The following is a 23,644-nucleotide window of genomic DNA, read 5'->3' as shown; positions in this document are numbered from 1 at the left end:
TCTAATCCAACTTGTAAGGCAGAATGAGGCCATGATAGTAGGGGGAAGGAAACACCAAAGACCTACAGGAAAGTTGTGTGTTTCATCGGTGCTATACTGCACCCTGACTGGCTCATCTCTTCCCTGTGATCCCTCTGTGAGGGGATGTCCAATTGCCAAGACTGTAACTGTTAATGGAAATAGAAAACCCCGCCTTTCTCCCTTGGAGTGGCTGGTGGTTTCGAACTGTTTACCTTGAGGTCCACAGCCCATTGCACTGGTTACACTATGCCATCAGGGCATAATTTTTCCCCCTCTTTGCTCCACCGCTTCAGCTTTGCTGATGATGCTGTAACATCCTGGAGAAGGACATCATGCTTGGTAAAGTGAAGGGGCAGTGAAAAAGTGGAAGGCCCATGATGAGGTTTGTCATCAGTTGACATTTCACCTTTTTTGAAATGAGAAAACCAGTTGTACACTTGAGTTTTCCCCATAACGCTGTCCTTGTAAGCTGTGTTCACCATCACAACAGTTTCTGCAGCATTTTTCCTGAGCGGGAAACGAAATTTCACAGGTTCCTTGTGACTCCTTCAGGTGGCACAGCAGTTTACTGTAGGTGCCATCTAGCCCTTCCAAACTGCTCTCTCCTGAAACCGGGTCTAAAACGTGTGCTACAAAAGTGCGCCTTCCTCACTTCCAGAGAGCATTCTGACCGTACTTCTTCCAAGATAGAGCTCCAGTTTTCTCATGCAATTGAAAGTACCCTGGCTTGAGTCAGGAGCACCTTCATTCTCAAAGTAACATCCTTGCTTTTCAGCACTTTCAAGAGGTCTTAGGCAAATTTACTCAAAGCAGTGCGTCATTTGACCTCAGGAACAGCTGCGTCCATGAGCATTGATTGGGGACCCACGCCAGCTGGCAATTGCATGAGAAAACTGGACGTTGAATAAGGAAGACCCATGTGAATCAATGTGTTTGAATTCTGGTGCTAGTAAAGAACATTGAAAGTACCTTGAGTTGCCAAACAAACGAAATTTCACAGCCACACACTGTTCTCTTAAATCAGCCATCACCAAAAATGAGGTTCGAGCAAAACTGCTGTCATAAAAAAAAATTCACTGTGACCAGAGAGAACCTTGCCGGGAGACACCACTGGGTGCACTAACTTGGGGCGAGTTGCTTGATGCTCGCCTACTGGGAAAAAGGCGTGCTAAATATATTCTGGAGCTTTTCCACTCTCCTTTCTCCACCTGTTCAGCCTGCATGTCTATCCATGCATCTACTTTAGACCACCCTTGCTGTGGGGTCTCGTATGGAACAGGATTTTCCTCTGTTGCCCTTAACTCTTGCGCTCCTCCTTCTGTCTTCTCCCGCCTCCCTCATATCTTGCTCACCTCCCTCTTACTATATATTGCCTTCCCTTTCTTCCAAGTTAATGTTAGTAATCTGCCCTCCCTTCCCCTCTGACCCCTAGTAACTCTCAAAGAATGTTGCTTTCGTGTGAAAACCTTTTCTCGACTTTTAATAATAGTGGTTCCATATATTGTTTGTCCTTTTGTGGTTGACAGATTTCACTGGGCATACTGCCCTGCAGGTTTGAATATGTTATGATGTTTTCCACAGATGCATTGTGATATTTTAACATGGCTCATCGTCAACTGTAACTATTGTTATTGTTAGGGGTCATCAAGTCGGTTCCAACGCAGAGCAACTCTATGTACAACAGAATGTCACTATCCTGGGCCCTGGGCCATCCTCCCAACTGTATTGACGTTTGAGCTCATTGTCACAACCTCTGTATCGCGGGCCTTCCTCTTTTGTGCGGCTCCTCTACTTTACCGAGCATGATGTCCTTCTCCAGGGACTGGCCTCTCCTGACAGCATATCCAAAGTAAATGAGATGAAGTCTTGCCATCCTTGCCTCTACTTAGGAAGCATTCTGTTGGGAGGTTTTTCCCCAGGTTCCTTGTGATTCCTTCATGTGGCACAGCAGTTTACTGTAGGTGCCATCTAGCCCTTCCAAACTGCTTTCTCCTGAAACCGGGTCTAAAACGTGTGCTACAAAAGCACACCTTCCTCACTTCCAGAGAGCATTCTGACCGTACTTCTTCCAAGATAGAGCTCTTTGTTTGTTTGGCAACTCAAGGTACTTTCAATGTTCTTTACTAGCACCAGAATTCAAACACATTGATTCACATGGGTCTTCCTTATTCAACGTCCAGTTTTCTCATGCAATTGAAAGTACCCTGACTTGAGTCAGGAGCACCTTCATTCTCAAAGTAACATCCTTGCTTTTCAGCACTTTCAAAGAGGCCTTAGGCAAATTTACTCGAAGCAGTGCGTCATTTGATCTCAGGAACAGCTGCGTCCGTGAGCATTGATTGGGGACCCACGCCAGCTGGCATCCTTGACAACCTCCATCTTTGGTCTGCTTATCGTGTTTCCTCTGGGTCAGTTGTGAGGACTTTTGTTTACATTGCGTTGTCATCCATTCTGAAGACTGCGATCTTTGGTTGATTATCTGTTTATCAGTTTTTTATTGTAACTTGGGTGGCGATTTACAGAGCACATCAGTTTTCCATTCAACAATTCATATACACATTGTTTCATCTCATTGATTATAATCCCCACAATGTAACACCACTTATACCATTTCCTCCTCTGTTTCCCACATGCCTCCTTCCTTCCTGATCTGTTTGTCTTTGTCTTGGGTAAATACTGCCTTTTTGGACTCAAAGAGCTGATTATTCCAAGAAGCACGTACCTCCCTTGTGTTATTATTGTCCTTAGAGACCTCTTGTTTGGCTGAAATTCAGTTTGGATGTGATTTCTGCACTAAAGCTCACGGGCACCTAAAGGCCAAAGCTGCACAATCCCACTAGTCTGCATCAGACCAATGTGCATGGTCTTTTTTTTTTTTTTTAGTGATTTTGAGGGTTTTTTCCCCAACAGTTATTGGCCTATAATTCACATATCACAAAATTCAAAAGTTAAAGCACATCACAAAGAGTTGTACAATCATCAGCACAATCAGTTTTAAAATATTTTCTTCATTCTTGTCCTCATGGTTATTAACTCCCTCTGGCTCACCAACTCTCCTGCCATACCCCCAAGGGGCCATTAATCCAGTTACTGTCTCTATAGATGTACCTATCTCAAATTTCACATACAGAAGAACATTTAAAAACAAACTGAACTAACAAGTAAAACAGATTAAAAACCTCATTCAAAAAGAAAGCAGAAAGCAATAAAACGAGAACAAATTTAAATAGATCACAAGGAAGATCAAATGAGAGGGTACTAAATTTTAACCCAACTGCATCTGCAGCAATCCACTTTCCAATGCACAATGCATGATAGCAAGTCTATTCGCATCCCTAGCCATGATCAGAGGGAATTCTCCAGGGGCTTACTCCACTGGTATTTACCCTTCACTTTTTTTTTTTTTACTGAAACAGTTTTGAAATGGGTCAAACTGGAGGTTAAATGATGAAAGATTACATTTTGACCTAACTACATCTGCTGTAATTGACTCTACAATGTCTAATGAGAGGTCTAGTCATATCCCTTAATCCAGGTGTGCACCCTGCAAATGGATTTTGGGCTGCTACTCTCATCCATATCCTTCTTCAAACTAGGCATTCGAACTTTAAGCTCTGATGCCATTGCCGTCTTTAAATTTGGATTACATTATTATATTATTTACAATCCCTGCATCACACAGGCAGGTATGCTTCTTACTTGTGGACTTAATTGCTGCCTCACTTACATACCTGCTTGTTTGAAAACAAGCCTTTAAGACCCCAGATGCTATTGTTCCTGATAGGCAGGCACCATCTAGTTTCTTCACCACACTTTGCTATAGCAACCATGCCTTCAGTGTTCTCTTCATGAGGGCAAATATCAAGCAGGACCATGTCATGAAAACTAATTGTTCTTAGATTAGAGCTACAATTAAGTGCAAGCTCAAATTCCATTCATGCTTCTATGGTTTATCTATGTCTGTTTCACCTTAGAAACATCATTGTCATTTTTTGTTAGGGACCATTATCAATCGTTACCTGGGGCCTCAGTTCCACTGCCATCAAGTCAATGCTGACTCATACTGACCCAACAGGGCAGGATAGAACTGCACTGCCCCTGTGAGTCTCTAAGCCTATGAAGTAGAAAGGAGTAGAAAGCCTTATTTTTCTCCTTCAGAGTTGGCTGGTGATTTTGAACTGCTGAGCTTGCGGTTAGCCGCCACATTGCTAGTGTCCTTAGTTTAGCCAGTGGTATAGAATTTAAAACACTGATGAGGAAAGGAAATTACACAAGATTGGCCAGCTACGAACTGCATTACATGAATTGTTGGCTTGCACAAATTAAACTCTAAGTGACTGAACACTATTTGCACAAACAATGGGAGTTGATGTTAGGGCAAATCTTCCAATAATATTCATTCACAGTCACAGAGCCACACCAATCAGATTAATACAGGTCATGATGAAGAAGGGAGGGATTCAGATAGTGGGTAGTTCTGAACCATCATTCATTGGGCACCCTCAAGGCAAGAGATTTTAAACAAAGGCCACCAGTTCTATGCCCGTAGGCTAGTCATAATCTGCTTCTTACACTAGGGAATTTCAGCCTCAAGTCTAATGAGTTTGAAGTGAAGCCCAGTTCACGTAGTGAGAGGTCCCCATCAGGTTCTTCTGGCATGGCCTTTGAAGGATGTGCACCTCAAAATGATTTTGAATTTCATCTGGCATTTCCCCCTCTATTCATGGCATTCTAATCTGGTTCCTTTCAGAGCAGTGGGTCTTGGTAGCCAGGCACTATCTAGTTTTTTCAGTCTCAGGGTGATGGAAACTAATGTCTGTCTTTTCAGTTAGTCCATTGAATTACTTGCTTCCATACCTCTTCAGCTTTCTTCATTGTTCTTTCTTCTGGATGTGGAGAGACCAACAGTTGCACCGTGACTGTCTGCTCAGAACTTTGAAGACCCCGGTCATTTCCCACCCAAACGGCAAGTATTGTCTTTGTGGACTGTTTTATACAAATTTTCCTTAGTATCTCTCATGACTGTGGTTCTGAGATATAGGTGTTTGGTTAGGTCTAAGACATTTTCATAACTCCATATAATTAGTTTTGTATACCGATCTTTTAAAAAAATCATTTTATTGGGAGCTTGTACAACTCTTATCACAATCCATAGATTGTATACTGATCTTATATTCTATGGTCTTGCTAGACTTATCTACTAGTTCATATTGGTTGTATTTATTTGTTTATTGTAGAATATAGCACACATAGCATGTGTGAAAGCATGGGAAAAGCATGCATAACACAGTTGATTAGCTCAAATCAGTTTTAGAAAGTAAATCCCCAGGTGACCCCCACTTACGTCAAGAGACAGTACTGACAGTGTGCCAGAAAAAAACCCATGTATGTGACCTTTCTCTTCCCAACGCCTTCGTCTTTCCCTCTGTCCTTCCCTCACCCTCCCCTTAGCCTTTCAAGTTTGTTCCTTTTGTTGTGAAAACCATTTTCCTTACCTTTTGAGATTTATAATAGTGGTCTCATTCAGGTCTTGAGACTCATTCATAACTTAATACAATTGATATTTTTGCTTACTGATCTTATAGGCTATGGTCTTGCTAAACTTATTTATTAATTCTAGTGGTTGTTTTGTTTTGAATTCTTTAGTGCTTTCTATACAAATGATTATGGCATCTATGAATAAAGACTGTTTCCGATTGTATTGTTTATTTCTCTTTCTGTCATCCTTACACTCCAGTTTAATGTCGAGTGATAGTAAAAGTCGGTCTCTTTGCTATGTATAAAGGCATGTTTTTATATTTTTGCCTTGTTCACCATCTTAGAGGAAAACCAAGTCTTTTGGCAGTAAGTGTGTTACTGGCTTTCGGTGCTTTGTGGATGCTCTGCATCAGGTGAGGACTTTTCTGCATTCCTAGCTTTCATGATGAGCTAGTGTTAAACCCTGGCAAAGTGCTTTCTGCATCTGTTGACTTTGTCTTCTGTTTCTTTGTCGTTATTCTGTTAGTTTGGCAAATTGCATTAATTACTTTTAAATCTTGAACAAATGTTTTATTCCTGGAATAGTCTCTCCCTTGACATAATGTATTGTTCTTTTTATGTGCTGTTGTATTTAACTCTCTAAAATTGTAAGGATTTTTGCATATATATACGTGAGCTTATGAGTCAATAGTTTTACCTTCGACTTATTAAAAAGAGTTGAGAAATCCTCCTTTCTCTTCTGTTTTCTGTAATTGGAATGTTTTCTTACACAAATGCATCTGAAATTCCGTACATTTCCATGAATTTTAGAAACAATAATTCTAGTCATTTGCTGGAATTTATAAGGCTTTATTAATAAAAAGCATTTGCTCCTGGAGGGGCTTTTTTATCTTTTTGGGAATATTTTTAACTATAAACCCAATTTCTTTCATAGATGCAGGTTATCTATTTCTTCTTGAGTAAGCCTTAGAGATTTTTGCTTTAGAAAGGCTTTCCCATTTTGTCAAAGTTGCTTAATTAATTGGTATAGAAGTTGTTCATGTTCCCTTCCCTTTTTCATGCAGGGAATGCAAGGATGAATCCTCTTTTTGTCCGGATATCTATCAGTAATTCGTGTCTTCGTGTTTCCTGAGCAATCCACCATAAATAACCCATAGCTTCTTTCATTGCTGTTTTCAAAGCTTTGGGTGATATTGTCATCTTTGTGCATTGTCCATTTACTACCTCAGCATCTTCATCCTTCCTAGGCTTGTTTCTATTGGCTGGTTTTCTCCTGGTTATGGACTATGAAGAGTCCGAGGGACCCTTCCACAGAGCCTGTGGATTTCCCTCTGTATACCTCTCTCCTTTCTAGTACCCTTCCCTATCCGTACGGCCTCCAAATCGTTTCAGAATTGCAATCTCTTTTTCTTCACTTCAGGGAAATACTAGGCTGTTTCCCCTCCCTGTGCTACAGCTGAAAACAGCCTCTAAGTACTCATCTACCTCATTTCCCCTTCTGTTAGAGAGCATGGCCCTCGGCTGCCTGTATTCCAGTTGCAGGAAGAGTTCTCTCGTGCATTTTGTCTCTTTCTCTAGTTCTTTATGAACCAGTTGCCCTAGAGTCACGTCACCTCCAACTCGTGGTGACCCATCCACGTGCTTCAGAGTCGACTTCCACTCCGGAGGGTTTGCACGGCCTGATTCTGCATAAGGAGGCAACCAGGCTTTTCTTCTGAGGCACCTCTGGGCAGACTCAAGCCTCCAACAATTTGGTTAGCATTGCACATTGTTAGTGGTGGGAGGGGGATTCCTGTAGCATTTAGTCTTTCATAGGAGGAGCCCTGGTAGTGTGGTTACACACTGGGCTGCTAACTGCAAGGGTAGCGGTTCAAAACTAGCAGTCCCTCTGTAGGAGAAAGATGGGGTTTTCTACTGCGGGGAAGAGTTACAGTCTCAGAAACCCAGGGGTAGTTCTACCCTGTCCTCCAGACTCACCATGAGTCAGCATGGACTCAATGGCATTGAGAGGGTTTTTGTTTTGTTTTATTTAAATGCCCCTTCCACAGGAAGTACATTTGTTCACTTCCGCTTCATACTAAAGTGTGGTGGCCGGCTTCAGGAAAAGCAGGCTTTTTGTTTTCTTTGTTATATGGAAAATAGCTTTTACTTGAAAGAATAATCAATAGACCAGCAATAGTTATTTAGACTTGGGTATTTGGCAGACATTTTCTAGCAAGTGAACCCTACCCTTTAGGAAACACATTGATTTTGTTGTCAGCGATCAAATTTCAAGTGAAAATTAACATCTCAGAAAATTGTCTAGGCCACCGAAAGATTGACACCATCCAAATGATCAAAAGGCTTTTCTTATGAGATGGAGAGTGTGAATGAACATGGCTTTTTAAAATATTGTGAGATGGAATGTGTGAACATTGGGAAGATCAGGATGTGGAGAGAGTGACCTACTAGTATTTCCCAAATGACCAATGCATGATGTTATCAGATCATGCACGAGGGAACACAGATCACAGTTTTAATGTTGCTGAGTTTGAGAAGTTTATTGATAAGGTTTTAGATTCCACACTGCACCTAACTTTTAAAAATCTAGGATCACAAGCTTTTCCAATGAGCTTGCTGTGTGAGACGAGGCTTGCCTCAGACTGAACCAAAACAATCGATTGCAGCAGATTGGATGCAGAAACAGACAAAAGAATCCACTTTTCTTCTTTCAGCCATGGTGTTTGCACTCACGTCCATCAATACCACCCTGGAAGTTTACAATCATGTGAATCAATATCACTGGTCTCATGAAACGATTTTTAAAATTTTTACATAAAAAAAATATATTTTAAATTTCTTTTGTAAAGCTCAATTCACTTAGAAAGTAAATGCCCCGGTCACCATCACCCATATAAAAAACTAGAATACTGTCAGTATCCCAGAAGCAGCACCCACCCCACCCCCCAGCATGCACGTGGCCCCATCTTTTTCCCCTCTCCCTCTCTTCCCTCCTCCCTCGGCCCCCCTACAATCCCTCAGCCTCCCTGTAGCCTTCAAAGTCTGTTCTATTTGGTATGAAAGGCATTTTTTCTGTCATCCTAGTGTCTTATGCAGTATCTGCCTTTATGAGATGGACTGACTGTGCTGAGAATAATGTCGTATGAATTGCTCATGCCAGGACACGTTTGACAGTCGCACCATTGTTTTTGAGAGACGTATAATATTCCATTGTCTATGTGTATCCGAGTTTATTTATCCATTCCTCCACAGACAGGCATTTTGGTTGTTTCCCTCTTTTTACTATTGTGGGTAACGCTTTGAGAAACATGGGTGTGCACTTACCTGTCCACGTTTTGTTCTCTATTTCTTTGGGGAACATTCCGAGTAAAGAGACGGTAGGGTCATGTGGTAGGTCTACCACATGTGTTTAACAGCACACTGTTTCCCATAGTGCCCATACAATTCTGCAGTCCCACCACATCTGCTCGAGAATGTGATAGTTTCTGTTGTTTAAGAATGTTACCACCAGTGCCAATGTAAAGTGGTATCTCATGGAAGTATGTCTTCATATAATTGGCTGCCTAGATGTCATCTTTGTTAATTAACTGTGGATTTCTGGCCACTTTTAAATTGGGTTATTTTAGTTTTTATTTTTGAGGTGATACTGTTTTCCATAGACCTTCTTGAAAAGATTTTTAAAAATAGTTCTTTTTAAAATAGATTGTGATTTATGTTCCTGTGTGGTTTTTTTCTACTGCTATTTCTAAATTCGTTAATAATTAAAATTTTACCTGTTTTAATTTCTGGCATGATAAATACTGATAGCTATCACCCACATAAACAAGGATTCCTTGAGGTTCTTAAGGATTTCTGAGAATCGACAGGGCTCTGAGAAGACCAGACCAGTTGCGAACACTTGGCTTAGGTAGCGTTAAAATGATCTGCTCTTTAGAGTTTGCTCCCTCAGCGGAAGCTCCTAGATCTGATGTCCTTTAAAGCAGTGGCTCTGAACTTTCCTGATGCCGTGACCCTTTCATCCAGTTCCTCATGTGGTGGTGGCCCCCCAACCATAACATGATTTTTGTTGCTACTTCATAACTATAATTTTGCTACTGTTAGGAATCAGGCAACCCCTTAGAAAGGGTCGTTTGACCCCCCAAAATGGTCGCCGCCCACAGGTTGAGAACTGCTGATTTAAAGTAATGCATGTAAAATCACTCTTTCTTACTTTCTGTTGAAGTTGATTATTTAAAATTTCTACTTTCTCTTGGTCAATTTTGGGAACTTACATTTTTGGTTAAGAAATCAGCCATTTCTTCTATGTTTTCAAATTTAGTGCCATTGAATTTGTTTACTCCCCCTAGTATTTTCTGTACTCTTGGGTCATTTCTCCTGTCTTCTTCCTAACCTTAATTATCTTCCTCTGTTTTTTCTTTCTTTCTCCTCCTGAAAGCACTCTATTTCATGTATTTAAAACAGTCTACTAAAAAGTGGAGTATTTTACATTCTACTAATAAGTATAGAAGTTTGGGGACGAAGAGAACAGGAAGGAAACAACAGACAAGAGATGTCAAAGAAGGAGGAAAGAAGGCTGTCTTGGCGCGTGGACTGACCCTTTGTTTGGTCATTGAATGCTCAGGGGATATAGATGTGACAGAAGATTGTCAGCTGGTCCCTTAGTCTGACCTTCATAGGGTCGATGCATACTGGTAGGTCCACCAGGATCCAGAATCTGTTTCTCAAGTTTTAACATTCTCAGATTTAATTTTGTTTGTGTTACCAGATTTGGATCAGGCTGTGGGAATAAAAGGAGCCTTGGCGGTACAGTGGCTAATTGCTTGACTCTAACCATGCACACCAGTCGCTCCAAAGGAGAAAGAGAGGGCAGTCTGCTCCTGGAAAGATTGCAGGAACCCCTGGGTCAGATTATTCGGCCTATCAGCTTGCTAGTGGATTATATGTATCATACACGTGTATCCATCCATCCATATGTATATACCCTATGTATAAGAATGCAGTATCTGGATCAGGAAGGCTTATTAACCGCCTGTCATAAACAGATGACACAACTTGCTTGCTGAAAGTGAAGAGGACTTGAAGAATTTTGCCGATGAAGATCCGGATTGCAGCCTTCAGTATGGATTACAACTCAGTGTGAAGAAAACCAAAATCCTCTTAACTGGACCAATAGGAAACATCATCAAAAACAGAGAAACGATTGAAGTTCTCCAGGATTTCATCTTGCTTGGATCCACAATCAGCCAAGAGATAACACAATGCATTGCATTGGGTATATCTGCTATGCAAGACCTCCTTAAAGTACTGAAACCCAAGGGTGCTACTTTGAGGACTCAGGTGTGTCTGACCCAAGCTGTGGTATTTTCAATGGCCTCATGTGCATAAGAAAGATGGTCATTGGATAGGGAAAGATGAAGAAGAATGGACACATTTGAATTATTGTGCTAGCGAAGAATATTGAAAGTACCATGAACTGCCAAAAGAACAAACAAGCAAATCTGTCTTGGAAGTACAGTCAGAATGCTCCTTTAAGACAAGGATGGTGAGACTTCATGTCGTGTACTTGAGACATGTTGTCCGGAGACCAGTCCCTGGAAAGGACATCATGCTGGGCAAAGCAGAGGGGCCAGCTGCATTGACACGGAGCTGCAACAGTGAGCGCCAACAGAAACCATTGTGAGGATGGCACAGGACGGGCGCTGTGTCCTTCTGTTATACACTGGATCCCTGCAAGTCGGGGCCCACTGGAGGGTACCTGCAGTGTAGCAGCATAGACTCACTGTGAGTCAGCAGCTGCTTGACCTCACCTAATTTGGTTTTGGATTTTTCAAAAAATGGAATTAGCTCTTACTAACCATATTCCTCAAAATGATTGATATCCAAACTAGAATGTCAAATGTAATCACTGCCTACCAGAGCAGCCAGGCCTACTCGTCCAAGCATTTCCTTTCCTCGCATGCCTTGTGGTTTGTTAGGGCCCAGGGCGGTAAGGAAGTGAAGCAGGCAGGGCTGGGCAGGGGGAGAAGCAGGCTTACGATGAGGGCACAAAGGCTCGGGGCCTGTGAGTCTCCACATTAGACAGTTGTTGGTCGAAGATGCCCTGTGGGAGAGGGTGGAACCTTGAGTGAGGCCGGTCCCTGCAGCCTGGAAGGCACACCCAGTGACGGCTGCCGCTGGGTGCCTCAGCAGAGCCTCATCCCAGCAGGGGGCGGTGATGAGCTGGCCCGGGCCGCACCCACAGCCCTCTAGTTGATTTCGGGCTCACAGCATCCCTGTACAGGATGTCCCAGGCAGTCGATCTTTGCAGGAGCGGACAGCCTCACCTTTTCCTCATGGAGCTGCTGGTGGGTCTGAACCCCCCACCGCACATTTAGCAGTGCCACCTCAGAGGTCTGCATAAACACTATGCACACGATGGTCTAAAATCCGGAGATGTTAAAATATGAAGAAAAAATACCTTTAGAAAGCAGAAATATGGAGTAATGATTTAGTCTCACTTAAAAAAATCAGATATGTAAACCAAATTGTAGGAAAAACTAGAATAGCGAATTAGAAATCCCGAGGGAATCAAGAATTCTTAATCATCTGTGCTCTGTGTTTCTTCTGGCGGCTCTGTTGTCTCTTCTTTCTCGATACGCCAGCGTCTTTGCTGGTCTCCTGATACTCGGGCCACGTGGGACGTGGATAATGGAGAGGTGTGCTGGTAGATGTTGAACCCGACATCTCTCGCCATGGGCGTGGGGTTGGCAGAGTGTGTACCTATCCATGTATATTTTTTACTAAAATATATAGGGCCACATTTGTAAATAATAATCGAATACAGTGCTCTTTATTGTATAGTCTGTGTAACAAATTGATTCTCACAGAATGCGTTCATTGATTTTTCTAGAACTCTTGTATCCCTGACGGTGTTTCGTGTTGGGCTGCTAACCGCAGAGTCAGCAGTTAGAAACCACCAGCAGCTTCGATGGGACTCTAGCCCAGTAAAGAGTCATCGTCTCAGAAACGTATAGGGGCAGATCTACCCTGTCCTATAGGCTTGCAAGTGGTTAGACTCGACTGGATGCAGTGAGCTTGGTTTTGTGGTTGTAATTCACTGAGGAGTGCTGAATGATATTTTTGTTTCGCTGAGTGATACTTTTGTTTCAATGCATAGTGAATTCAAAGTGACACATTTTGTTTCAGTTCCAAGTGAAATAGCAGATCAAAAGGAGGGATAAATGTGTAACAGCGCTTCAGATGCTTATTGAAAACCAGACTTCTGGATACATCAAGGTTGGAGGAACCCCTAAATCTAGCCCCTGGAAACAACATTTAAGACCGGGACCCGAACTATCTACCGTTAAGATAACCGGTAATTTCACCCAATTAGAAAATAATGCTTGCCTTGAGTGGACACACAAACACAAAGCAAGACTCCTAAGCCTACGGCCATTCAGTTGATTCCAACTCAGAGCAGCCCCGTATCAGGTTTCGGAGGCTGCAAATCTTCATGGCAGCATAGCGCCTCCTCTCTCTTCCCCGGAGCTGCTAGTGGGTCTGCATTTCCAACCTGGAGGTTGAAGCCCACAACGGCTCAACTAGAAAACACGTAACTCTACAACATCGATAATGATGCCTTTAAGGGCCTGAGTTAACGGTGGTGAAAAAATATCAGCAGACACAGGTGATTTGCGACGAAGGTGACATATGGACCATTTACATATCCGTTGTACATGTAAAAAATGTTGAATAGCTATACATACTGTATTGTGTATCCTTTCACAAAAATTTTTTAAAAGTGAAACAAGAGACTCGTCAGAATTTTACTTGTTTGTGGATGATATGCAAAGCTTCTTTAGTCCATCAGGTTTGTTTGTTTGTTTGTTTATTTATTGAATACTAGAGGGATAGTTTTTCACGAAAACGTTTTGATTATCTTTATTATGTAACTGCTATAGACATGGCACTTTTCATCTTAATTTGTATCAGTGGTTCACAGGGGAAATTTGGCAATGTCTGCAAATATATTTGAGGAGCCCTGGGCTGTGATTCACATGGCCGGCAGTTCAAAACCACCAGTAGCTCCACAGGAGAAAGACTAGGCTTTCTACTCCCCCCTAAACAGTTACAGTCTCAGAAACCCATGGGCCATCGCTATTGAGTCAGCATTGACTCAATGGCAGTGAGTTTGGGGTGTGTTTTTTGGATGGCATAGTGGTTATGCATTGGGTTGCCATCTGAAAAGTTAGTAGTTCAAAACCACCAGCTGCTCCTCTGGAGAAAGACAAAGCTTTCTACTCTCATAAAGAGTTACAGTCTCAGAAACCCACAGGGCAGTTCTACCCTGTCCTAGAGCCTCACTATGAGTTGGAATCGACTCGATGGCAGTGAGTTTGTTTTTTGTTTTTGTTTTTCCCAGATAGATTTGACTGAAGCAACTAGGGAAGGAGAGCTACTGCCATCTACTGGGTGGAGGCCAGAGACACAGCCCTCAGCCTCCACAACCATGATCTGCCCCAGGTTGAAAAGCCTCCATCTATTATTAATGTTTTTCATGATCTTGTAAAGAAACTGTTTTATTGACATATAATTCACACATTATACAATCCAATATTTCACATATTTAAAGGATTTGTGCAATCATCGCCACAGTCAATTTGAGAACATGTCCTTCTTTCTTGTACTCATTGTTCTGAGTTCCCCACTTCTAACCAGCCTCCCCTGCCACACCCCTAAGAAACCAAGGATCCAGTTACTGTCCTTATAGATTTAAGGATTTCTTATACAGAAAAACATACGAAACAAAAATTAAAACAAAACAAAACAAAAAACACCCCAACAACCATAACAAACATAAAAAAGAGAGAAACCTCAATCAGAAAGAAAGCTGACCATATGGAAAACTGGACTATCTTTAAAATGGGTCAAAAGGGAGATCAAATGGTAAGGTGTTCAATTTTAACTTAACTACTCGCAATAATCCACTTTCCACTGCACTCTATCTGAGAGCCAGGCTACTGACATCCCTGGTCTGTGGTCAGCGGGGATTCACCGAGGCTTAATCGCGCACGTGCGTGCGTGCCTGCGTGCGTGTGTGTGTGTGTGTGTGTGTGTGTGTGTGTGTGTACTCTGCAAATGGAAAGTCTATACAAACAGTAAAATGACAAAGTCAGATTTGTAGTGCTTGCCAATTTCTGGACTGTTACTACTTCTTCTATGGCTGATTTTAAGTTACCAATGTGACATTACCAAATGTGGAGCAGAAAGCGCGGTACTGTAGCACACCATCATTTAGAGTAGGATTGTGTTCTGTAGGGCCAGTGGATGGATTTTTTGAAGTAGATCAGCACAGTAGCAGGCTAGAGTGTTAACCATTTGTTAACCCAGGGACTCCTCCATGAGAAGATCCTATTCATTTTAACTTTAGCAGCACAGAAATAGTAAAATAGATAACAAAAGATGGAATCCATGTATTAATTTCTTTTGTTTATGGTCTCCAATCTTCAGGAAACTTATGTAAGTTTTGATAATGGCAATGTTTAACAACTAAGGAGCCCTGGTTGTGATATGAGCTTAGCAATGGGCCTCTTCTCGGGAGCAAGATGAGGCTGCCTGCTCCCGGAAAGATTTAGTCTTGGAAACCCTCTATAGGGTTGCTGTGAGTCAGAATTAATTCAGTGGCAGTGAGTTTTGCTTGGTTTTTATGGTTAATAACTAGTTCATAAAATTCTTGGGAATGCTAACAGTGGTTCCCTTTTGGGTCTGTCTGGATAGACTGGCTTCAGGATACCGTGGGAAGGATCTCCCACCACTCTTAAATCCACACATTTCATCCATCTGGGAAAGATTGACTCCATTCTCATTTCTTTTTTTCTTTCTTTTTTTAAAGGAAAGGGACTCTGATTGGCCCAAATTGGGCAGTTACCTACTTATGGTCTAGTCAATACAAAGTGCGATTAGCTATGAGGTGAATCCAAACACAGCCTGCTCCCTGACCCTTGAGAAGTTCCCTCGAGGGCCAGCTCTGAGTGGGTGAGCCCCCTCGGCTTTGTCCCTGACAAAGTGTAGACCCCCTTGGACAACTGCTTCTCCCCTGCTTCTGTTCCTGGAGACTTCCTGCAGACGGCTCTGCTCCCTCCCTCCCAGGGCCCCTCCGGAGGGTCTAATCTGTGGATCAGCAGCATCTGCCTCACAAGGGACTTCGTTTAAAATGCAAATTCTTAAGTCTTACCTCAGACGTACTGACTGAGAAACCCTGGGGATGGGGACCCGTATGCTGCGGTTTTCAGGAGCCTCAACACATTCTAAAAGTTGAAGATCACGGTATTTCATTGCATAGTGTGTTGTTGTTGCTAAATTCTGCCCCTTAGGGCAGCAACAAGGCAGTTCCTGGCCAAACTCCAACCTAATCCACGACCATCACAGTCACCCTGCGTACAACTGGCCCTTTGCGTTTTTGAAATCCCATCTGGATTGAATTCAGTATTTCCCTCCAGTCTCCAAAAGGCACAGATCATTTTTTATGATGAGTTGCTCCTTGGGAGGAATAATCTCGTCAATTGTTTATTGATTTTTACTGTTTCTTCTCTTAGAGATGATTGATCTTCAATTCTTGAGGATACTTTATTACAGTTTCATATATACTACTAAGTCATCTCTCTTACATAATTCATCTTTTCAGGATGTATCTCTGGAATACCCTACTAGCTGGTAACTTCTCTAAGCAGGGGTGGAGGAACTCTGTATATTTGGGATGGTCACTGAAACTAGAATCATACAGAGCTCGTAGAGGATATCTCAGGACTGCACTGAATAATTACAAAGACTGTAAACATCTTCCCCCCTTTGTAGTCCTTGACTTCCTTTTAGGGACATTATTTAAAATGTATTAATGTAATTTTTAAGGTTAAGATATTAATATATGTAAAGAATTTAATTACTATTTAATAAAATGAAATAACTGATAACTGCATTTTTCTCCCTGATTTATGCCTATCTGGATCCCCCTTTACCCCAAATTATGGAGTTCTCCCAAATTGTAACCTAACTAACTAAGGAACAATGCTGGGACAATAGCTCGACATTGTTTTCTTTTTGAGAGGAGATCACCAAGCCTTTCTTCCATGCCACACAGGGTGGGTTCAGATCACGTCCCTGCAGGTTAATCAGGTGAAAACGGTTTGCTCCACCCAGGGGTCTCTGATTATAGTTTCATTATTTTACTTCTTTTTCCTAATAGATATTCTATCATGAGCATCACTATATCTCTGAATATTTTTTCTGAAACATGGCTTATGAGTAATCATAATGTTATTCGATCAAATGTATAAGCTCTAACTTATTTAATCATTATATTTAGGACATGTGAGAGATTTCCAAGATTTCATTCTCAAAGTAGCTTATTGAAAGAACATTTTAAAGGCCTGTTTTTAAGATAAATACCTTCTCTTTTAGAATCAGGATTGATTTGTTCTTTGGAGCATTTTTATTTTGGTTATCTTTATTCCTTTTTATATGGAAAAGTTTGCTCAACCATTTTCCTGCTTAATCACTCATGCCTTATAGACGCTATAAGACCTTAATTAACTGCACATGTTTACATAAACAGCAGTATCCGTGAATGCCTAACATTTAAAAGGAGGCTGTCTATAGTCGCTAGTGGCCTTCTCAAAGATCCCTGGAGGAGTAATGGGCAAGGTTAACAGTTCGAAGCTGTGCTGAGGGGTCATGAGGAGGCATTCTACCGTGAGGAGTTCCAGCCTGAGAAACCCAGAGGCGGTTCTTCTCTCTCCCACGGGGTCATTATGGGTCGAATTGTCTCCATGGCAACGATCGGCGAGGGCGTGGCCTATGGTTTCCTCTCCAGTCGGGACAGCGATCCGGCTGAGTTCTTTGTAGACTTTCATTGCTTTACTACCGTCCAGGCCCGGTCTCTACATTTTCTGTCATAATCCCTAGCCTCTGAGTACATCTTCGCCAATCATGCCATTAATAATTTGATTGCTTAGCAATTTCATTTAACTTGAGGTGAATGCCCAATTTTGATTGCTTAGCAATTTCATTTAACTCGAGGTAAATGCCCAATTTTGATTGCTTAGCAATTTCATTTAACTTGAGGCGAATGCCCAATGATGTTCAAGATTTGCACGCCAGCCAGAACTGAGGAGGGGGAGACCAACGTACTTCTGAAATGACTTAAATGGACAGGGTGGCTTCATTTTACAGGGAACCTTGGCAGGTTCCCAGCGAACACTGTCCTTTTCCTCTCTGCCTGTGAGACAGCATTGGGATCCAGCTTTTCCTCATTCTTGACTTCAATAATTTATTTCGGTCGGCACGAAACTTCAGGGACATTGACAGATCCTTGATATCTTATTGGTCCTGTGAATTTATATCACAAGTAAGGATCCAGGAACCCTGGGGTGCTAACTGCAAGGTCGGCTCAAGCCCGCCAGCTGCTCACGGAAGGACGTTATGGCTAGTTGTTCCCGTCAAGGTTATAGCCTCAGAAACGTTGTGATGTGGGATCATTAAGATTCGGAATAACCTTGATGACAATGGATTTGGTTTTGCCGTAATTAACATAATAAAAGAAGCGTTAAAGATGCTTTTACACTTGCGCCAAGTCAAGCAGGTCAATCATTTATCCTTAAAATATATGGTAAAGTAAACTCGATTCAAAAGTTGCGGGTTTTCAACGTTTAGTCACACCTGAGCCGCGCTTCCGGAGGGCGCCGCTAGGGGGCGGTAGAGCTCAACCACTTCGTCAACAACCGGCGTCCTGGACACTCTCTTCCCTGCTCGCGTTTACTGCAGCTTCCGCCGGAAGCGGCTCCTGCCAGTTGTTGTTTTATGGTAATGAGTTCACGGAAGCACCGTCTGTGAGGCTTGCCAGTTGCCAAGCATCAGCGCGGGGGAAACTAGCGCTGCGAGATGGACATTCTCAAGTCGGAAATCCTCCGGAAGCGGCAGCTGGTGGAAGACAGGAACCTGTTGGCGGTGAGAACTCGCGGGGTCGAGGGCTCGGCCACAGAGGAGCTGGGGGAAGCGGGGTGGGCGACGCCGCCGTGGAGGTGGGGGGGAAGCCATCGCACCCAAAGGACTCGCGGGCGAGGGTGGGGCTCAGTGAGAGCCCTGCCACTGCCGCAGAACAACCCTTTAGCGATGAACTTACCGACTTCAAATTGGAAGCCTTAGGGAATTCCTGGAAAACTCAAGGTTTCTGGCGGTCTCCTTACCTACCCCCCACCCCCAACTGCCTCTTGTTGCCCCTCCGCCCGCGGCCCACTTAGCACTACCGGTGCATGTTCTTCGGACAGACCCCACTTTTTTGGTCGTTAACGTGTATTGCTTTCCTAGTTGAAACATACAGAAAGGGCAGCTTCGGGATTACCCTTTAAAAATCCCTGCATTTTTCCTTCCACAATAAAAAATATCCTTGCATCTTTTTACTCTGTTCCTCTCCTCTAACCCTTTCCATCCACGGACTGCAGTCTATTAGTTCTCCATTTGTTCTATTTATTGATACCCTATTAACTATTACGCCTCCTGAAGAATTTTTAAAGTATGTATTCACTGGTCAGCATCACTCAGTGACCCAAAGTAAAATATCGAGTCTCTTGAGTTACACGGATCTTCCTAATGTTGACACGTGTCATTGTACAATATAAAAATATTGCCGCCTTTGATAGCGCAGCTATCTCATGTAAAAATCCTTAAGATTTGGGAAATTATCTAGCTCTTACAGGTCCAAGCTTGTTTTTTTGGTTTTTTTTTTTTACAACTTTTTAATTTTTATTTGAAAACTGGAATTTTATCATACTCAACAAATGCTGCCAGTTTCCCTGCAGTGACAGGCTTACTTTGTTTATTTTCGGAAAATTGTCAGATATCTCAGTCTGAATAACTACCATTTCTCTGTTACTTGATTTTTCTTTGTTTCTTCCTCGGTATTCTTTCACGTGAGAGTGGTATTCTGTTGGTTTGCAGTTGAGATAGACAAATGCCTTTCCTTTGCACATCCACCGTACTTGGTATAAAGGAGAACAGCTGTATACCCGCTTCCCACTTTGGTTCACAGGATATTTAGAAGCTATAGTGAAGTGCCAGAATTTAAGAAAAATTAGTTTTACCGCTTCATCCTGGGCATCCTTAAGTGAAACTTGCTCCCCCATCTCCACTTATGAATGCTTAATCCATCGAGTCATTTCCCACTCCTAGGGCCCCTCTATGGAGTTTGCCAGGCTGTAAATGCTTAGGGGTGGAAAGAGTCTCATCTTTCTCCTGAAGAGCCTGAGGGGCTGGGAGAGCTTATCCAAGACCATGAGCAGTGTGCATTGTGACTACAGGGACAGTACAGTGCCGCAGCCTTGCTCTTTCCAGAGTCCAGCAGCCTTGCCATCATGTTTCACTCAGTGCAGATGTTGATAGAGTGAACAGGCAGTTAACCTCTTAGTACTGAAAATGGTTTTGACCTCACCTCACAGACCCTCTCAGAGGGTTTGAGGACCCCCAGGGATTTGTGGGCCACATTATCAGAACCTCGGATGTAGATCTTTGAATGAAATACATGATTAGATGAGTTGTAGTTATTACCTTGGTGGATAGCAAATTTCATAATCATTGAAACTTTAAAACAATTTGGAAAATGGAGCTAATTAAAATAGAGTGTTAATTACAAATAAGAGGGAAGAAACCCTTTGATATCTGTAATTTAGTATTTTTATCTGTATTCAGGAACCTTTCTTTTTTGATGAGAGGTTGGAAAGTAATAGTGGAAGGAAGGAAGGAAGGTGTTGAAATCTAGGTGCTTGAATCATGAAGTGCTCTGCTCATCCCTCGGTCTACAACCTGCACATTTGTATGATTGTGGAAATGAACCAGTCTTAAAAAGTGATGTTTTTTAAAGTGACATTGTCTCTTTTTAATTTCTAAAAAAAAAAATTATGAGCATATATAAATTTTTTTCAAATGGCTTCCATTTTTAGCAGTAGATTTATTACATAATCTGGTTCAGAAGAAAAGGTAGATTTCCTCAGTTATAGACTAGTAAATATATGAAATGGGAACTAAAATATGGGGCTTCCCAAAAACAGACTTCAGGCTAGGAGGGGCCAGTGGGGAGAGAGTCATAAAGGTCTGGAGACAGACTTTTTTTGGGGGATGGGAGGGAGTTGCCAGTTTTTTTTTTCCCTCTTTTTATTCAGTCTTTTTTCTGTTTTGCCTTTGTTGTTCTTGGTTTGCTTACCAATATAAGACAGGCATGGGAAGCAGCCCCGAGGAGAAAGCAACATGACCAATGGTTCCAGGGGGACTTGGAGAGGGAGCAGGGCAGGCAGGGGAAGGGAGCAGTGAGCAAGTAGCGCCATAGACAGGGAACAACCAGGGAATTAAACAACGAGCAGGATGTAGAAATCTTGTGGGTGCTGGAGCAGCAACAATCTAGCTGAGAGGAATTACTAAGAGGCAGAAGAAGGGTGAGTGTAATGATGAGACAGGAGGAAGGTGAAAGGAAGCAGAGGAAAGATCTAGGAAGCAAAGTTATGGATAGAGGTATAAACATAGGTGTGCACCTCTGTAAATATATGAATTCATAAAAATAGAGGTTTTGGCATAGGTACATATATTTATATGGCAATACATTGAGGTAGGGCCTCTGCTCAAGCCCTCCCTCAATGCAAGAACACTGTTCTAACAACCTGGAATTCTGGAATGCTCACCCTCCTGCACGATTGCCAAAGACAAAGTGGGTGCACAAGCAAATGCATTGAAGAAAGCTGATGATGCCTGGCTATCAAAAGATATAGTATCTGGGGTCTTAAAGGCTTAAAGTTAAACAAGTGGTCATCTAGCAGAGAAGCAACAAGCCCACATGGAATAAGCATACGAGCCTGTGTGATCATGAGGTCTCAATGGAATCAGGTAACAGGCATCAGAAGACCCAAAACAAACAAACAAACAAACAAACAAACAAACAAACATTGCTGAGAACGAGGGGGTTGGAGCAGAGACCTAAAACCCATCTGTACACAATGGGACATCCCCTCACAGAGGGGTCACAAGGAACGGATGTGTCAACCAAGGCGCAGTATAGCACTGATGAAACACACAATAGTCTTCTAGTTCTTTGAGGCTTCCTTACCCTCCACCATCATGACCGCAGTCCTGCCTTTCAGTTCTGGCTATCCCGGAGCATGTACACTGGTACATTTAAGAGCTCATGACATGAAACCCAGGTCAGATAAATCCCTCAGGAACAGAAATGGGAATAGTAAAACCAGGAGGGTCCGAGGGGAGATGGGGGAACCAATTGCAGTGATCAACGCATACCTGCCTGCCCTCACCCCACCCCACTGACCCGGAGGACAGACAACATAAACTGTCGGAGAGGGAGACAGCGGTCAGTGTATGATATGAAAATAATAATTTATAATTTATCAAGGGGTCATGAAGGAGGGAGAGAGGGAGGCAAAAAGGAGCTGATACCAAGGGCTCAAATAGAAAGTATTCATAAAATAACAATGACAACATATGTATAAATATGCTTGATATAATTGATGTATACATTGTTATAAGAGCTGTAAGAGCCCCCCCCCCAAAAAAAATGGTCTTAAAAATAAATTAAAAAAAATATGGGACTTACTAATTTCTGTTACTAATCTGTGAGGTGGTGTGCAAAATGCTTTATATATCTTATTTGTATAGCAGTCCCATAAAGGTACTACAATGACCATGACAAGTCTGCCTTGTTTTTCCAAGTCTCACAACTTTTCTGCCTTTGAAAGGTGCTTGCCATTTTTCTATCACTGTCTGTTAGTGCGGAAGGAGTCTTGGTGGTGTAGTGGTTCTTCCTTCGGCTGCCATCTGCAAGGTCAGGAGTTCAATACCACCAGTAAGACTTTCTCCTCCTGTATGGGCCTTTCAAGTCCCGTAAAGAGTTACAGTCTCAGAAGCTCACAGGGGCAGTTTATCCTCTCCTATAGAGTCGCTATGGGCTTGGCATTGACTCGAAGGCAGTGAATTTGTTTGTGGTTTGTTTTATGAGTGGGAAATCTTTGAGATTTCCTTCTCTGACAGGTTTCCACCTTACATAGGTTCTAACCTTCTTAGGATTTACTATATTATTCCCATTCACAAACGAGGTAACTAAAGCTAAACTAATTTCATGACATATAGTAGCATAACTAATGAGACAAAGCGTGGATTTAAACCCCTACCTGTCCCATTTCTAAGCCTCCTCAACGCCTAAAAATTTTAAAACTAATATCCACTGTTTTTGTAGGTTTATTTATCAAAGAATTAAAGTATTTATAAATTAAGTTAATATACATGATTTATATTTTTGAAGGGGCTATATAATGCTTATATCATTTGACTTCCATACTCTGCTCTGGTTGTTGCGTAGATCCAGTATAATGCTGTTTTCATGGGTGGTGGAGTTGAGGCCTAGAGAGTGACATGATATTCACATAGTCCTATGGCAGCCAGGATAGATCTCAGTCTCTCAACTCCTCGCTGAGCACTCGTGTATAGTATCAGAGAATAATGTCTAAATGGACCCCATCTGTTAGTTTGTGGTACTGTGGTGACTAGAGTGTTGCTGTGATGCTGCAAGTTATGCCGCTGGTATTTCAAATGCAAGCATGGTAACCCATGATAAACAAGCTTCAGTGGAGCTTCCAGACTGAACAAATACTGGAAGAAGGAATAGGTGGCTTGTTTCTGAGGGATTAGCCGTGGAAACTTTAGGAATAGAGAGAGGACATTGTCTAACACCAGGCAGACAAACCCCTCAGGCTGGAAGACACTCAGAATACAAGACAAGAGCTACCTTCAAGTGGAGTCAGTCTTAATGATGTGGATAGAACAAAGCTTTGGGACCTTCATTTGCTGATGAAATATGACATCCATTAATCAGAACGCAGAATGAACAAAGTATGAATCTGGGCAAATAAAAATTTGTAGAACATGAAATGGAATACATAATGATTATTATCTTGGGCATTGGTAAACTTAAAAGAACTGTGTCTGACAAAGAACAAATTAAAATATACCAAGAAAGAAAAGCTTGTTGTTAGTTCAAGGATCGCTGGCCTTGAAGAGTGTTTTCCAGTCCAGTCTGTTCTTCGTCAGTGGTTTGATGTTGTTGCTGTTTTGTTGTACA

The 23,644-nt window shown here is 42.2% G+C and overlaps 1 protein-coding gene across 2 annotated transcripts in view; it reads left to right on the top strand.

The window, feature by feature from the left end:
• Nucleotides 1-18,356: 18,356 nt before the first annotated feature.
• The window catches only part of PRPF18 (pre-mRNA processing factor 18), a 54,617-nt gene continuing 49,329 nt past the window's right edge, over nucleotides 18,357-23,644 (top strand). For both annotated transcript variants that reach the window (XM_004714101.2, XM_045285641.1), the window contains exon 1: nucleotides 18,357-18,480. In XM_004714101.2, the coding sequence (XP_004714158.1) occupies nucleotides 18,415-18,480 (66 nt within the window). In that variant the 5' untranslated portion in view covers nucleotides 18,357-18,414. The remainder of the gene's footprint in view (nucleotides 18,481-23,644) is intronic.

The sequence above is a fragment of the Echinops telfairi genome, unplaced genomic scaffold (genome assembly GCF_000313985.2).
Source record: "Echinops telfairi isolate 266 unplaced genomic scaffold, ASM31398v2 ScPeMD7_7474;HRSCAF=8512, whole genome shotgun sequence".
Lineage (NCBI taxonomy): Eukaryota > Metazoa > Chordata > Mammalia > Afrosoricida > Tenrecidae > Echinops > Echinops telfairi.
Note: the sequence above shows the minus strand (reverse complement) of the source record. Positions and strands in the feature narration are given on the sequence as shown.